The sequence below is a fragment of the Centropristis striata genome, chromosome 6 (genome assembly GCF_030273125.1).
Source record: "Centropristis striata isolate RG_2023a ecotype Rhode Island chromosome 6, C.striata_1.0, whole genome shotgun sequence".
NCBI classification, from domain to species: domain Eukaryota; kingdom Metazoa; phylum Chordata; class Actinopteri; order Perciformes; family Serranidae; genus Centropristis; species Centropristis striata.
The window spans coordinates 30053683-30071943 of NC_081522.1; the positions used below are offsets into that span (position 1 = coordinate 30053683).

At 38.2% G+C, this 18261-nt stretch overlaps 1 protein-coding gene across 3 annotated transcripts in view; it reads right to left on the minus strand.

Annotated features, from left to right (window-relative positions):
- The window catches only part of ntrk3a (neurotrophic tyrosine kinase, receptor, type 3a), a 229490-nt gene that overhangs the window by 76357 nt on the left and 134872 nt on the right, over positions 1-18261 (minus strand). For 2 of the 3 annotated variants that reach the window (XM_059334505.1, XM_059334507.1), the window contains exons 6-12: positions 17856-17998; positions 15838-15982; positions 7506-7618; positions 5875-6058; positions 3130-3153; positions 2214-2260; positions 185-287 (exon numbers count right to left, since the gene is read on the minus strand). In XM_059334505.1, coding sequence (XP_059190488.1) covers positions 185-287; positions 2214-2260; positions 3130-3153; positions 5875-6058; positions 7506-7618; positions 15838-15982; positions 17856-17998 — 759 coding nt within the window. The remainder of the gene's footprint in view (positions 1-184; positions 288-2213; positions 2261-3129; positions 3154-5874; positions 6059-7505; positions 7619-15837; positions 15983-17855; positions 17999-18261) is intronic. The other variant, XM_059334506.1, reaches the window with a different exon arrangement.

Consider the following 18261-nt stretch of genomic DNA (forward strand, 5'->3'; position numbering starts at 1 on the left):
CAGATTCGTTCTCAGTTTGATATTGATAACTTAGACAGATGTGAGGATTCCCAAATGTAGAAACCAACCACTGCTTTTGTTTCAGGAGTACTGGTCCTAACTTTAATAGCAGCCACACCTTTAAGCTTCATTCAACAGGAAAGTAACACTGCAAGCTCATTACAGACAGACACAGGCTTCTTACCTTTCATGCCAAACTTGGAGCGACGTCCATATTTGTTGATGAGAAGGAAGAGAACCACCAGCATCACACAGGCAAACGCTGCCAGGCCTACTGCTATGGTGACCTGCAGACCAGGGGAGAGGGATAGTGTTATCACCATGGATATATGGGAGAAAAAAAAGAAAAAGCATAGCCTCCGCCTCCACAGTTATCTTCTCCCAGTCAATTACAGGAAAATGATAAACTCAATTACATTTCTAACCAACTCTGAGGCTCACCAGCCACCAGGGGGTTTCAGCTGAGGAAAGCAAACGGCTGCCAGTGAGCAGAGGAGAAGGAAAGGCTGGATTCAACAGATTGGTCTCCCCTCAAAAACTTAAATGTAAGGCATTTGTACATGCAGCAAAATACGGCTCACGTTTACGTTTTAGACTGTCTTCCGCTGGCATTTAGTAGTAGTAATGATTGATGGTACTGAAGGGACAACGAAGCTTCCTGAACCATTTGCTTCATTTTTTGACCTCACTAGATGGCGGTCTTGGCTTGAAAAAAAAAGGCTTTAGCAATGATGATTGAGTGTGTTTTCAGACCTTTGTTGAACAAAGAGCACCATCTAGTGGGCTCCATAAATAAAGCAAGTGGTTCACGAAGCTTTGTTGTCCCTTCACTAATTGACGGCTATGCAGAGTTTAAGTGGTGGATATCACACTTGGGGTGGGAGTGAGTGAGGGGAGGTGGATCAGGCAATCACAGTAGACTTTCTCCCAGGAGAACAGGGTTTTTGACTTTTTTTTTTTAACGTAACTTACGTGGCTCAGGCCCCCCTTGTAACTACTTCACTTCTGGCATTTACGTAGATTTATCAGTGCTGGAAAAATTGTTCAGATCTTTTACTAAATACCACTAATACCACACTGTGAAATACACCACTACAAGTAAAACTCCTTCATTCAAAACTTACTGAAGTAAAAGTACAAAAGTATCAGCATCAAAATGTACTGAGAGTATCAAATGTAAAAGTACTCATTATGCAGAATGGACCGACTCAGATTGTTTTACATATTCTAAATATATTATTTCATTATTTGCATTTATAAGGCAGCATTTTACTGTTGTCCAGATAGGGCTAATACATATACTGTAATAAGATTTAATTAAGAAATATATATAATCAATTTAAACTGATCACGTTTCATGTTAAATCATGACATGATAAAAGACACAACTAAAGCTGTCAGGTAAATGTAGTGGAGTAAAAAGTACAATATTTGCCTAAAAATATAGTGGAGCAGAAGTATAAAATTACATAAAATTGAAACACTCAAGTACAAGTACCTCAAAATTATACTTAAGTACAGTACTTGACTAAATGTACTTAGTTACTTTCCACCACTGACATTTATTTACTGTCTGTTAATAACGCCTAACAAGGAAGTTTTTTGCCCTGAACCTACTAGGTCAGTGGTTTTGTGGCCTAAATTCCCTAAAACTTTCCCTTTTTTACAACAGTGAACCGTATGTGTATGAATTATGACCTGTGTGGTATTTTGTGGTAACGCTCCTCAGTACCGTGAGACCGGCGAAAACGCTCATTTTGACAAACAATCATGTGTCATTATTGGTACTATTGATAATTGGTCTATTCCGTCGTTTAGGTTAGTGATCTTGTTGTGAATAAAAGAGCCATCTGCTCTCAACAGAATATTCAGACTTTTTTCTCCTTTGATTCACATATTTTTTTGGTCTTTCCTTTTCACATAACTGGAAATATACTGAGACAAAAGACTATGCACACACCACACAGACAGACAGACAGACAGACAGACAGACAGACAGACAGACAGACAGACAGACAGACAGACAGACAGACAGACAGACACACACACACACACACACAGTGAGTGTTGGAAGGCATTCATTTTTTGGGTTATTTTCATGGAGTGAAATATAAAATTTCTCATTCTTTTCCGGTTTCTCTACCTGTGTGATCAGGGCCAGTGGAAGAAACAGATACCAAACACTCAGTATGTTTAATATTTCAGTCACTCACCCCAAAAGTATCTTCCTCAGGTTTGTGAGTCTCTGCAGTCGGAGTTGCTGTTGAAAAAAACACAAGAAGAAACAGACATTTTATTGCCCGGCTGTTTTCTGCTGGGAAACTGTGCACAGACTGTCTCAAGGCACCACACAATAAGGTTAACCAAAGTCATGCAATGATATTATCATAGGCCAATTTACAGGACATAATATCATCATCCAGTTCAGCCACCCTGCAGTAAATCCTACATTTGTAAAGATCATAACGTAAAGTTTTTGGTCGGGCATTTGTGGGGAATAAAACATGACCATTAAGTGTGTTGTCAAACTGTAAAACATGTTTACCGAGACATATCCTAATAAGTATGTATAAATGTTTATGAAGGCAAATCATATTGTATTATTCTCAAGTATTTAAGTCAATATCAGCTTAAAAAAGACATCATGCAGAGTAGACTGTGTCAAACGAAAGGGGTGGAATTCACTCTGTGGTCTAGTTTGCAGTGAAAAATGCTCCATTATCAGTAAAGCTGTTGCATGCAAAGTAATTTAGAAAAATGCATTTATTATTTTATCAGAGTAAAATAGCTGACATGGTGAAATATTAAGATGATGATGATGATGATGATGCATTCATTTGTAAGCATGCAAATGTTGTAGCTGTATTGGATTTGTTATCTAATTTGGATGGCTTCATATTCAATCATAAATAGTTACAATGGTGAATTATTATGGTGGGCTTGTTATGTATGGAAAGTTAATTCAGAACCTAAAAAAGTAGGTCTAGGTGTCAGATAAATCTGGAGTAAAAATAACAATATTCTACATTGTAATGGAGATAATTAGAAGAGACATTCAAGAGACATTTAAAGCAATGTGAAGACAACTCTAAATCTATACTACAATGAAATTCCTGTAAAAGCACTTACCATAATCATAATCTGTATCCGCAACTGGGAAAGTTTGCACAGGAATGAAACAACAAGGGGTTAAAAAATAGTTAAAGAGCAAATGCAAGACAAGAAAAAGAGCATGAGTGTGAGGTGTTAAAAGAGCAAAACAGCTGAAATAAAAGTGTTACTGAGATCAGCGCCTTTTGTCTAAATATAGCTCTTCAATCTCCATATCCCATTTACACTTTCACTAAATATAAGCTTTATTTAGTGCTGCTGATGGGAGGTTGACATCACATGGGGAACCTGCTGTCATGCTGCATCTACCTGACAGCTCAGCCAGATCGCTCAGTGGGTTGGCAATAGTATGATAAAGCTAAAGCCAGACTTTTCTGCCTTTTAAAAGTGGCTCTTTTACCTGGCTAGATTGCTAGATTGCTCTAGATTTGACTAGATCTCAAATGAGATCTAGTCTGGAAACCAGCCGTTCATTTCTCCGTAGAAGAGGTGTGGTTTACGATCCTCCGGAGCCGTTTATTGGGCGCTAAGAATGTCTATCAAAAGCATCTGTAGGTAGCTCTTAGCCAGTCGTATCAGTTATACCAGATGACCTATGTAGAGCGACAGAAATTGATGTTTGTTGTGTGTGTGTCTGTGAGAGAGTGTTGCTTACTGCTTTGCTTCTCCAGTTCTCGCTTTCTGCAAGATTATTTATTTTCATGCTTTATTCCCCCTCATGTCATTCAGCCGCACACATCCACTGATTTTATGGGCAATAGACGAGCTGCTGCGGGGCTATTAGCTGCTAGCGGCGCTAATCACCGGCGTTACGGTATCGGGGCTATTAGTCCCAGCGGTAATACCGTAACGCCGGTGATCTCGCTACGAGCCGGGGGACACCTTTCGCCTTTCAACTTTCGCTCTAAACTATTTAAAACACCATCTACAGCTAAAGAGAGTTTCACGTCTGCTGCAGCCATGTTGGATCCGTAAGAAAACTACAAATCTACAAGCTTCCAAGTGCCGAGTAGTACGCGTCATTGTCTTGCCGTCCCTCCCCACTCTGTGATTGGATCCCTAAAACAGGGCTAAGAAACCTCCCTGGTTGCCAGACTGCCTGGAGGTTTGAAATGAAATTTGAGCGCGCAAGGCAGTATGGGCAGTATATACACAGGCTACCACTGGATGGCAACTCACAGTGCAGACCTAACCTGGCCTCGCTTCTGATGATTTGCACTGATGTTTTGTTCAGCCCGATAATCTTCGCCACTCATTATGCTTGCATTAATGCAGCCAGCAGAAAAAAAAGCTCACGTTATGCTTTAGCGAACTACACAACGGTCACATGACTTGAACATCATGGCCGTTAACCTTTAGACCAGGGGTGTCAAACTCAAATACACAGTGGGCCAAAATTTCAAACTTGGACAAAGTCGCGGGCCAACATTGATATTTATTGGAAAAATTGACCTAAACAAGTTCAAACAATATGGAACAAGCAAAGCTTGATATAACTTAATATTGCAAACATGCAAAATTGAATATCAAATAAAACAAACAAACACATCAATGGCATTCATTTCTTAAATAAAATTTAAATAAAAATCCTATGTCCCTTTATTTTATATGCAGCCTTCTTTAAATTTAAATTTAACAGTCATCTTTTTCCACAGGCTAAGAATAAATGTAAGAATAAAATAACAATAAACCAAATGACTAATAATAATATCCTTCAATGAATGTGCAGCCATTCAAGCCCATGCCTTGGACTAGCAAGAAAAACTTGCTGTTTGCTACACACTGATCTACTGTGTTCAAGCAAAAACACGAGCAGAGCATTCTGGGATTTGTAGTATTATTTGCGCTGTATAATACCGGCGGGCCATCTCTGGTTGTCATTTGGTATTTCCTCGCGGGCCAAATATAATTATACTGCGGGCCAAATTTGGCCCACGGGCCAGAGTTTGACACCTCTGCTTTAGACAGTCTCTGACAAGCTAACCAGCGGTTTTGACAAGCTAGCAAAACCATAGCCTAATATATTGTTTATTGACCTAATCTACAACCTACAAGAGTTTGCAAGAACACAGAAAAACATGACTAGAGGCTGTAAGTAATAACTAACGTTCCATTCAAATTCCTCATTGACTTTGAGAAGTTAGACCACAGGAAGCTAATGCTAAAATGCTAACTCACTAGCTGCATTTTAGCCTGGTTGACATATCTAAAGAATCACAAGGAAAGCAGCAACTACTAGTAGTCTAGCTCACACTTTTTTTACTTTAGCCCCGATTTTCTGCTCGATGTGTGTTTCAGATGGAAGAAAACAGGGGAAAAGGGTCTGGGTGTGTCTCTGCGTGTGTTTGGGGGAGGAAAAAAAAGGCTACGACTGTGTAATCTGTTTGAGTGTAAAAATTAGAAAACAGAAGGTAGAAAACAGACGATTGTACAATATGCAATGTTTTTAATTCATTAATTATTCAGAATGCTGCTTTGCTTTGCCACTTTTAAACCCACCCGAACCAGTGACATTTTCTAGTAAACTGGAACCACTCTCTTAATAAAGCCTGAACAAGACCGACCCACCGACTGAACTGAACCACTCATCAACATCAATACTCATCAGCGATTCCTGTACTGTGAAAAAAACCACAACAACTTCAAGACTCCGATCACAAGAAGAAGTTGTGTAGTGTGAACAGTAGAGTGATCTGACGACTTTGAAAGACCATCAATGTGAATTCGGATTGCATGGACATGCCCCTTAATGTCCCAACTTACCATCGAAAGGCTTGTCTAGAAAGTGTCCGTACACGGTTCTGGAGGCCAAACCCAGGTAGTTGCTGGCCTCCAGAGTGTAGTTGCCGTTGTTGTGGTGTGTTGGGTTTTTAAAGGTTAGGCAGCCCTCAATGTAGTCCTGATAAATATCCATATCAGGACGCACATACTCAGTGTGGGATATTTCCTGAAAAGGGAGTGATAAATGGAATTAACAGTGACATGATCCTGACAGTGACGAGTTCTCTGAGCAGTCACTTCTGGTCTTCCCTTACGGTGCAGATGCAGACCTGCTCTGTGGAACAAACTGCCCCACCACATTAGATCTGAGTTGTTAAAAGCACAGCTATTATCTTTGGCATTTGAATGCTCCCAACTGACCAATCGTCCTTTCATAATGGAATTTTATGAAACATTACTCTGTGTTTTTATCTTCATCTATGCCTTGAAATATGCATGTCTTTTTGTTGCCATTGTTTTGGTCAACTCATGTTGTTATAAATGTGATATAGAATTATATCTCTGACCTGCCAAAAAAAACAGTGTTTTTTTTACAGTGGCTCCCAACTAATTTTCTGTCAGTCCTTTTGAAATCGCCTCAATGTTCAACCTGTAACCTGTGGTGAAATGTACCGAGTAATATATTTGAAAGCTTATATTTAGGCTTGGACTGTCAACAAATTTACTTCTTTCCAGGAATCTTGCAGGTTTACATAAATCATGGTTAGGCCCAGATCTTGGCTGCTGTGTCCTGCTTTCTATTATTTTTCGGTTTCTATTATTATTACTGAGAAGATTACTGATACCACTGCTTATTTTTAGTGAAGGGACAATGAAGCTTTGTGAGCCATTGTTCATTTTTTGATCCCACTAGATGATGGTCTTGGCTTTAGCAATGATAATTGAGTGTGTTTTTAGCCCGTTGTTGAATAAAGAGCGCTATCTAGTGGGCTCTGTAAATAAAGCAAATAGTTCATGAAGCTTCTTGTCCCTTCACTACTTATTATCATTGTGTTATATTCACTGCTGCTACTTATATTAATATTAATCAAAGACATTATAGTTATGTGCCATTATTTTTGTTGTCCCTCTGTCTCTCTCACATTCTATGTATCACTTTGTGATATAGATTATCCATACTGCGATTTTACCATGCTGATCTGTTCTGTTCAAATCTATTACACCTCTGTCTGTCTCTTTCCTCTGAAATGACTTTAAATTACCTTTTTTGTGTATGTATGTGTTTGTGTGTTTATCAGGGTGGGAGGTCTTTCTCATCTAAAGGACAGAAGGTGTCATGTGACATACAGATTGTATGTGAGGTAATTTTGTTAAATCAATAAAACTGAATTCAACTGAATATTTACTGCATTAACACACCCCAGCACAGTTGTGTGCTACTTGAGATTTACTTGAATAATCATATTTCCTGCCACTTAAGAATTTAAATCCACTTAATTTCAGAGAAAAATATTGTAACATTAATTTAAATTACACTGATCCATTCATTTAATAACAGTGATATTTTGACGATTTTATTGTGCACGGATTGTTACAAATGTAAGAGCAGCCATGAAATATCAAAGCATAGTTTAGAAAACCTACAATTGTTTGATCCAATGAATTAAACTCACCTGATCTTTGTAGTACCATCGTAAGGTCGGATGGGGCGAGCCTCGGACAGTGAACTCAATGCACGTGTCATGGCGGCGTTCTGGCTCCTTCAGCTTCACGATGGAGGGAGGAACTGAAGAGTTCAAAGACAACAGAGGGCCGATGAGCATGTAAATATTCTATTGTACTGGGACTGTCACATTTACGATTTACAGCGTATTAGGGCCAAGTGAGAAAAAATAAATAAAAATACAGACAGAAAGGGGAGTAATATTCAAGAAAAAAAGTCGCAGATTCATGAGATTAAAGTGGCAAATCTACAAGAAAAAAGTCACAGATTTACGAGATCAAAAGTGGCAAATTTGCGAGAAAAAAGTAGCAGATTTATGAGAAAAAAGTCGTAAGAATAGGCTATATTTAAAAAAAAAATCTATACGCCTATGTTCCATATTGTTGCACCTCACTAATGTGTCCGTGTATCATCCCCTGCTTTCCAGGCGGCATCTGTGGTGTATTGAGGTTCCTTAACAAAAACAAAACACAATTTTACTGACTTTTATTTCCTCATAAATCTGCTACTTTTTTCTCGTATATTTGGCACTTTTCCGTCATAAATCTACTCTTTTTCTCGTAGATTTGCCTTTTTTCCTCATAAATCTACTACTTTTTTCTTGTAGATTTGCCACTTTTTTCTCATAAATCTGCCACTTTTTTCTCACAAATTTGCCACTTTAATCACTTTTTTCTCAAAATATGACCCCCCTCCCCGGATCTGTATTTTCTTTTTTTTTCATACTTGGCCCTAAAACACCGTTGTACACATGTACCTGCACTATAGTGAAACTAATAGTGTGTGTCAAAACACAGGATATGATGTGGCAGTATGTGAAAGAAAAAGAGAGGAAACAGAGAAACATAAATCAGAGAGACCTTGATTATCATTTTTATACGCTGGTATCATCGCAGTCATTTCCAATTGATTTGTAGTGTGTGAGGTGTCTGTTCCTCTTCTCATGTTTTTCTCTGCTGCCTCACTAAAGTGTTTCCAAATGCAAACATAATTCATTGTTTACAGCAATAGTGTCATTGTGTTTCCACAGCCCACAGTGAGAAATTCAAACCAGCACCAGAGGAAAACGATCCACCACAAATGGAATTTCTCCTTGTGTATGCGCACACGCACACGCACACGCACACACACACACACACACACACACACACACACACACACACACACACATCCGAGATGATACATCATCAGAGTTGCTTGGATGAGTTTCACAAGCTCCAGATGCTCAGAAGCGATCTGGAGAGTCTATGTCTGACATACAGTATTTGTGTCAGAGGGTAAATGGAGCTCTGGATGAAAGCACCCTTGGGTGTTAATAATGATCCAGTGTAATTAATTAGATTAAAGTCATGCTAGCAGTACCTAGAGGCTGCAGTGGCCATTACACCACACAATGCTCAGTCATTAGATGGAACAACAGACCTACAATATACTGTTAAAAACTGTCAGAATGTGTAGAACATTTCACATCATTTGAGCCTTCATCAGAGATGTGTGACGAGCACTGAGATGATCACCAACTCAGCAGTTCCCCTGAGATCTGCAGAGCTTGATAGCTTCTATGAGCACATTGAGCCTTTTGCAAGATTTTTTTTTGCATTCTTAATGTATATCTCTTACTATATAATTTATGTACGACTTTCAAACTATATCAAAGATTTAAATTGCAATCCATGAGTGAAAAAAACTGCACAAGATCCTTCAACAGGTCTGTGCCACTCGTAAACTCTGTTTGTGCCAACAACAAAAAGAATTGGTAAATGCAGCATGTTTTTCCTAATCGCATATACAAGCCACTGAAGAATACATTTATTCTTACGAGTGGCACTTCGGTCTCACTGCTCATATCAGCAATGTCTTCTGCTGCAGCAGGCTGTTGTTTTTAATGAGAAGGCTTTGATAAACACTGCACAAAAGCTGATTCTTGTTTGGACACAAATCAAAGTTCTGGCTCAGGTTATTAATTAGTTTTACCACGATAGAGTGTTTTTGCAATTAACATTTAGTCGCCAACTGACTGTGCCATCTGTAGAGAGCACACTCCAACCATGTGTCCTCAGTTCCATTAGACCTTACTCCTTTCCTGTTTTTGTATTCAAGTTGGAACATCTTAAAATTGCATGGCATATCTTCACCTTCAAAGTTTGCACCACTAAGAGCGAACTGAAGCTGTGTTTTTATCCTTTGCAAAAGGCTTTATATGCATCAACCTCTAAAATTTGAAAACAAAACCACAAGTGGGTTAAAAATGTAGTTTGTGTTGAGGTCGGCTCTAGAACAGACATGGGCGTTAGGCGGCCCAGGGGACACATCCAGCCCATTGGCTATCACTGTCCGGCCTGCATGTGTGCATACACACCTGCACAGAAATGAGTTCAACAAAAAAACACTGAGTTACCTTGTTTGCTAGAAAGAAAAGTTGACACAGAATGTGGACTTCTTAACAAGAAATTCAAAGACAGACTGGATCTTTCTTACTTAATAAGAAAAAAAAAACTGAAAAACATCAAAAACACTAATAAATTGCTGGTTTCCTGCCATACATGCTCTATATTGTTATTTTGGTTTAAATGTATGTTGTGTTTAAAATGAATCAAAAAGGGAGGTAATGTTTGGAGCTTTCACAATTTTTACTGCTATATTTGACTTACTCCACATTAACATAGCTTTCTAAACAAAGTGTTAGAAAGCAATGAAATTAATATTGAGCAGAATTTTGTTCAGAGTATTGGTCCGGCCCTCCGCAGCCTTTGCAGCATCTCATGTGGTTCCTTGGGGAAATTATTTAGCAAGTTTGAAACACAGAAAGGTTGCTTCAACTGTGATACTGTTTGGATATTTCATGATACTTGGGCAACTGGATTTTGATATTTTGTGTCGAAATTCTGTCCCAATGGTTGTGCTAGAGGAACGGTTAGAGAGGTCACCAGACAGACCTTTTAGTCACTTTTGTGACCATTTCTGGTGAGGGTGTGATTAAGTGTGGGTGTTCACTATCATGGTGAATCAGGTGTTTATATCTGTTGTGTGGTGAGATGTGGAAGGTAAACAGTAGTGTTGGGACAACAAAGCTTTGTGACGCATTTGCTCTATTTACGGAACCCAAGAGATGGCGCTCTTTGTTTAAAAATGGCTGAAAACACACTCAAATATCATTGCTGAAGCTAGTGGAGGGACAATGAAGCTTCATGACCCATTGCTTTATATTTTGACTCCACTAGATGGCTGCCTTGGCTTAAAAAAAGTAATTGAGTGTGTTTTGAGCCCTTTGTTGAACAAAGAGCGCCATCTAGTGGGCTTCGTAAATAAACCAAATGGTTCGTGAAGCTTTGTTGTCCCTTCACTAGCTGAAGCCTTTTTTTTAAAGCCAAGAGTATCATCTAGTGGGGTCAGAAAATAAAGTAAATGCCTCTGTTGTCCCAACATTAGTAAATAGCATGAAGAAATGAACTGATGTCTTCTTGATTTTTGTAATTTACTGCAGAATATATGTTTGCATGTGTATGAGGAATTGGGTTTTCTTATTTATTAATTCATTGAGTTGAAGTGTGTATGTTCTTTGTTCATTTTGTATTTCCTCTGCTGGATTACGTTTGCATTCCTCCATTGCAAAATCTTTTCTTTCCAGTATAAATCACACTGGTTGTTTATGTGTCTGTGAAGGAAATGGTGACACCCTGAAATTGAATGAATGGACATGTTTACAGTGGGATCTGGGCAGATGGGGGGGACTCCCAGTGCTGGGAAGTTGACTGGAAATTGGCATTCAACTGGCTGACAGTTGGGAAAATTCTAGGTGGCTGCAACTGATTCGTCCAAAACCAGCACACAGGCTAAGACCCCTGAAAAACATCGGTATCTGCCGAGTTGGGACCAGAATATGTTTAGAGAGAGAGAGAGAGAGAGAGAGAGAGGGGGAGAGAGAGAGAGAGAGAGAGAGAGAGAGAGAGAGGGGGAGAGAGAGAGAGAGAGAGAGAGGGGGAGAGAGAGGGGGGGTGGGGGGGGGGGGAGAGTTTGGGGTCTATAAGAGCCGAGGGGCTGTGGCATCTGTTCACATATCATTCCAGCACAATGTTTTGTTTTGTTTTTATGACTGACTATAAATACTGTTGTACAGCCCCGAAGAGACAGAAATCTTCTTCTGGATACTTTCAGCCTTAAAACAAAAGGGAAACAGCTGGAACTAATCTCATGGTCGATTTCAATGTTAAGACATTTGCATTGTGCTTTCCTGGCACACATATTGTATTTATGCTTTATAGCCCATTTGTCCATATTGACTGCACCTCTGTTGCTGTATATATATAAATATATACAGTTTTTAACAAATATATCAGACCACCGGTTTGTGCCCCAGCTGTCCTGAATTAACGGTATTAGCAATTACCAAAATCATTTTTTTAATGTTTCTTTCGACTCCGGCCTGCGGCTCTTCCTCCCACAGTCCAAAAAACATGCAGCTTATGTTTAATTGGTGACTCTTAAGTGCCCCTAGGAGTGAATGACACTGTGAATGGTTGTCTTTAGTGAAGGGACAATGAAGCTTCCTGAAACATTTGCTTTATTTTTTGACACCACTAGATGGTGGTCTTTAGCAATGGTAATTGAGTGTGTTTTCAGCTCTTTGTTGAACAAAGAGCACCATCTAGTGGGCTCCGTAAATAAAGCAAATGGTTCATGAAGCTTCATTGTCCCTTCACAGGTTGTCTGTCTCTATGTGTCAGCCCTGCGATAGTCTGGAGACCGGTTCTGGTGTGCTTGAATGAATAAATGAATGACATTTTTTTTATGTTTCTGTAATGGTTAAAGCACCAGTATGTAGAAACTCTTTACTTGAAATATTATTTTTAATGCTAAAAACATAATTATTATTGTTATCCATGAATTTTCAAATTTACTGTTTTACAAAACTTTTTAAAAATACTAAAGCTCATTATTATTTCTTGATTAAGAAGTCAAATCATTGTTATTTACTCACATTCTTAACAGAAAAACTTGTTTTAGTGGTTGGATGTTTTCCCTGATTAATTTCTGACTCCCCAGAGATGCCTAGTGAGACGGCTCACATTTAGGTAGAAAAAGATGAATTCAGTTTGTTATTTGTCAAATCAATAATTTAAAACATTTTTAAACAAGCTTTTAAAAGATTTTAAAAAGAGAGATGTCTGGATGTAGTATGATGAATATGTTCAGTTCTGCCATTAAACGATTCAAGCTTCAAATAGTTGCCAGTACTTAACTAAGTTCAGTGATTAAATGCAGTGAGTTTATGAATTTAGTTGAAGGCAGTGGGCACAATTTTGGCTCATATTTCTTACCTGCAAAATCAAGTTCCATTACACAGCAACTTAAAATAGCTTCCTCAGTGGCCCAGTGTTTTAAATTCAAGCCTCTGGGCGTAGCGAGATATTTGCATGGTGCGCGGGTGGAGCTCGCACTGAAAATAGATTGTGCATCACATTATTTTGTACAAGCTTGCAATGGATTTACGCAGGGAAGCTGTATTATCCAAAAAACATTTACCTCTGTGCACATTAAACACCCTTTTTTGTTTTTGTTTTTAAAGGAACCACATTACAGGATGCAGTTAAATACAATGTCTTGAATAGTTTTTTCCTAATTTTTTGTCAATCAAATCCCACCCACCCACATAACACCATAGAGAAAAAATAAAAAATAGATAAATAAAGAGAGAGAAATAATAAATAACAGTGATAACAAAAAACAAATACATAATCATGATGATACCAGTTATAATAGAAAAAGCAATAAATAATTCAGTAAAAAAAAAATGTAGAGTACAAAAAATAAAAAAATTAATAATAATAATAATAGTAATAAAAACAACACTACTACTACTAATAATAACAATAATAAGAATACATATAAAACTTAAATAAGAATAAAATAGACTGCGTATATCCATAAAATGTATAGTATACATGTAATGTATGTATGTATGTATGTATGTATGTATGTATGTATGTATGTATGTATGTATGTATGTATGTAATGTATTTGCCTGAATATTTTTATTTTTTATTTTGGAGTCATGTGGGTTGGCTGGGGCCTTATCTTCTGTTAATAATCAGATGTATCACTACTGGAGGTGTATCTGGATAGAAGACCAGAACCAGGGCATGGTTTACTGGAAGTCACGTGAAATTGGCCAAATATTGTATTTTTTTAACTTAATATTCATTGGCAATGCTATTTTTCTACATTTGAAGCATTGGAACACTTTAATACTGACATTTAAAGTTTATTTATAAAGTATATTCCAACACACTCATACTGTACTTTTCATTATTTCATGAAACATAATGGTTGACGCAGAGACGTGTCAATAGCCCCTTTCACAGTGTGGTCCTGCAAATGTCAGGCTATATTGCCGGAAAGATCTGTGCTGGCTTTTCACCTTAGGGTGCTCATAGTGATCCTGCTAAGGCGTGATATTTGTGCCCATTCATAGTGTAGTCTGAGCAGCAGCACGGTGCTAATAGGCTACACAGTTAGCTCAGGAGCAGTACAGTATGTATGTGCTGCAGTTCATATTGCAGGTGAGGCGTTACAGAGCTGTAAATGTCCCGGCATGAAACGGCACTATGGAAGGGGCTATAGATTACCTTTTATTTCCCAAATAAGAACGAGAAACTTCGGATAGAAAGAAAACAATTTTGTCATATTATTTTTCTCTTTCCCAAATAACGTCTATTGTCAATGTGCTTGTGACAGAGAGAATGGGACAAGGAGGGCATTGTTCTCTCTAGATGTTTAAAAAATATCAAAATAAGAAATGCCAAAATTGATCGAGAAAGATATTTCAGCAGCCATCAATATATCTGTGCAGCCCTCCCAAGTAAAGTAACACTGTAACTGATGCAGGTAACGTCTAGACTGGCAAAACACAATATTTACTCGACTCTAGGTCCTTCGTTTCCATGACATCACAACCTGTATAGTACAATTTCACTCAGTCCCACATACACTGACCTGCTGCCACATACTGAATATTCAACACAGCACAAAATGTGGATTAATCCACAGCTGAAAATAGTCCAAAACAAATGCACATTTCCTAGGTATATTGACAGCAAGAGGGGTTCTCAGCAGTTTGAAGAACAAAAGTGCTTGTCATCCAATCGCTGAAAATAATAATAATAAAGTTTTTGAACCCAAATCACAGCATGGATTATTCTATGTTGTTCCAAAGGTCTTGATATACTGATGTTATATTCTGGAGAGTTATTTTGACAATTTTTATCCATTCTCTGTATGAATAAAATTGCATTATTCAGCACCAAATGTGTGTAACAAATGGTATCAACCCAAACAATGCTGCAACAACTTATGGGACTTAGTTGAACACGGACTTCAGAAAGCCACCACTAATGTTATGACCCTTTATACATCCTAATAGGTTTCAATAAATAATAAATAAATTAATTCATATTTATTAGATATTTTTGACCAAAACAACTTGCTGCTCAAATCAATCTTCAGGTTCACAGCTTACAGATGATGTTTACCACTTCAATGTGGCGTTTATTGTTGACCTGCTATCTCCCCCTAAACATCCACTCCCCACAACAGCCAATTCTCAAAAAGAAGGACCCTGAATGTAAAGTGGTTGAATGTGTTATCAACTACAATGATCAGCTGTTTTAGGAAATGACTGCATTAAGGCTTAGTCCTTGCAACACAGAGGGCCCAGGTTCAGATCCAGCTCAGAGCCCTTTCCTGCATGTCTTCCCCTAATTGGTCAGTTAGAATAAACACTTTGGGGTAAAGATTGCTAATGCAATATAAAAGCCACTCAAAGGGCTGAATGAATTTTCAGTCTCATTATTTGCTTAAATGAGACTTTACAGTGTGTTCAACAGCTGAAGCATGTGCTCGCCTTTATGATGTACTGTAGGTGTGATGCTGTTGTGGCCTTTTTAATCGCCACGTGACAGGATAATTTATGAGACACATTCATGCAAACAGCTCCTTTTGTAGGTCACATTAATATAACACACACACACACACACACACACACACACACACACACACACACACACACACTCTCTGTAGGTCAGATGTGTATTGGCTGTAATGATGATGGATGGGCCTTTTGTGCACTTTGATAACACTAATAAGCGCTTTCCTAGATTGACCATTAACTGGGAGAGGCAACAACTAGCCAATAGAAGAGCACTCAATGTGTGTGTTTACTGTGTGTGAGTGTGGTTTGTGTTGTGTGTGTGTGTGTGTGTGTGTGTGCGTGTGTGTGTACTTACAGTGAACAGTTAGCTGGACGGAACCGTTGCTCATGCCGACTATGTTGGTGGCGATACAGGTTAGCAGGAAGTTGTTATCGTCTCTGCTCACATTGAACAAAGTTAGGGTGACGGAATGAATAGTGTTGTTGTCGTAGACGGTGGCCTGGAGGGACAGCAGGATAAAATAAGAGAACGGGCATGAGCAATTATAATGTGTGAACATGACAGACGGGTGTGTAGTATGGGAGCATGCAGTTCAGTTATAAGTGTACATTTTACTGACAAGCCAGCAGACTCTTTTAGCAAAGGCAATAATGGAAATGTCAACAATGTCATGCGGCATTCACACAAAGTTGATCAGAAATGAAGAATATGTAACAATGACTCAAGTCTCAGAATAACATGATGGAATAGCGTTTTTTTTTTGTCTAAATGCTACTTTGAGCTACAGTGTTACATATACAGTCATGGAAAAAATGATTAGACCTCCCTTGTTTTCTTCATTTTCTTATTGATTTTAATGCCTACAACTAAAGGTATATATGTTTGGACAAATATAACGATAACAACAAAAATAGCTCATAAGAGTTTAATTTAAGAGCTGATATCTAGACATTTTCCATGGTTTTCTTGATAAAAAACAAAATCATTATGAAGAAAACCATGGAACATGGCTGGATATCAGCTCTTAAATTAAACTCTTATGAGCTATTTTTTGTTGTTATTATTATATTTGTCTAAACAAATGTACCTTTAGTTGTACCAGGCATTACAATCAACAAAAAAATTGAAGAAAACAATGGTCTAATATTTTTTTCCATGACTATATATGGAGTGCTACATTAACATGGGAAACCAGACACAAACTAACTGTGCACATCTAATTGGAAATGAGCTGAATGGGATGTATTATTGTTCGTATTGAATTCTATGTAACTGCTGTTGATAGAGGCATTGAGCCACTTCTTTTAACCAAGTGGAAGAAAACATTTCATCTGAGCCTCAGCCTCTTAATTACCACCGGGAAGCTGAAAAGAAGGTGTCAATGACATGAAAATGTACAATGTAACTCTTTCAAATCATCAAAATAGGACTACCATCTGTTGTCATAGGAGCCATACTTTGTGCAATAAACATGAACCATTATGTGCAACATTTCATACAATACAGCAGCACTTTACTATACTCATATTAATATTACATACACTGGAATCCTGTGCAATAACCCTGATAATTGTGTGGAATATCCTACACAGTACTACAGCACTTAAAAAAATGTTTTATCATTATTTATTTTGGAGAGGTTTTTTTTTTTTATACAGCAACAGAAGCATTTTTATCTTGTTTTTAGATGATGCACAGCACATTTTGTTGTACTGTTGGTGCAATGACAATAAAGTCTCAATATTTTTTAGAGTAAAATAATACTGTAACAAATAGATTTTTCCCCTGAGATTTACTGTGTTTCTGGATGCGATTGAAGCAGGAAAGTACAAATTATTATTGAGGTCACCATCATACAACCTGTTGACAGAACCTTAACCTGAATTTTATATACATCTTACATACATATCAATAAGCATTTTTACATTTCACACCACAATGATTTTTGGAAATTAACAAATCCCAAAAATATTTCTCAAATAGTGGGAGAAGCACTGTATGGAAGTCAGTAGGGTTAAATTACAAAGTGGAGTTTTTGGATATAAGGATCAGAACTAAACAAAACATAAGGAACAAAACTGTCATTTTGTCCTCTGTGATTTCATCTAACTGCTCAAGCTACAGCTAATTAATAAAATAAGATGTTACACTTCCCCTCTAAGAAAATCTTCTGCTACTCTACAACATTTGTTTCTGCTGGAAATCAATGTTTGATGGCAACAACACTTCAGTTACTGTGAGATAAGCTCCAGCAGCTTGAGTTATCACATGTAAAATGCAAAACTCACAAGTCTAGCTGTGTGTTTCCCTCGAGTATGTGTGTGTGTGTGTGTGTGTGCGTGTGTGTGTGTGTTTGTGTGCTTCCTCCCTACCTGTTGATGGTGGCCTGAGTGCAAGCCGTTGACAGGCCAGTCCACTTCAGGTAACGGGGACCCAGAGCCATTACAGATCACCGTTACTCGATCACCCTCGATAACAGTGATGTTGCTGTGGCTGACGCTGATATCTGGAGGGTCTGATGAACAGAAAGAGAGGAAGAATGTGAGGAGAAAAGTGGGCGACCGCTCTATCAACTGAGCCACAGCCGCCCAGCTGCAGAATGGACGCAAAAGCCAAACAGTTGTCCGTAGAGGAGACAAACTTTGCAGTGTGGTCATCGGCCGAAATTCAAGAGAAACTGGAGGGAGCTGCCAGAACAAAGCCTGTTTTGATGAAAATTCAACGGGAGATGGCTGCAGCCGGGTACAATTTAACAATCCAGCAGATTACCAACAAGTT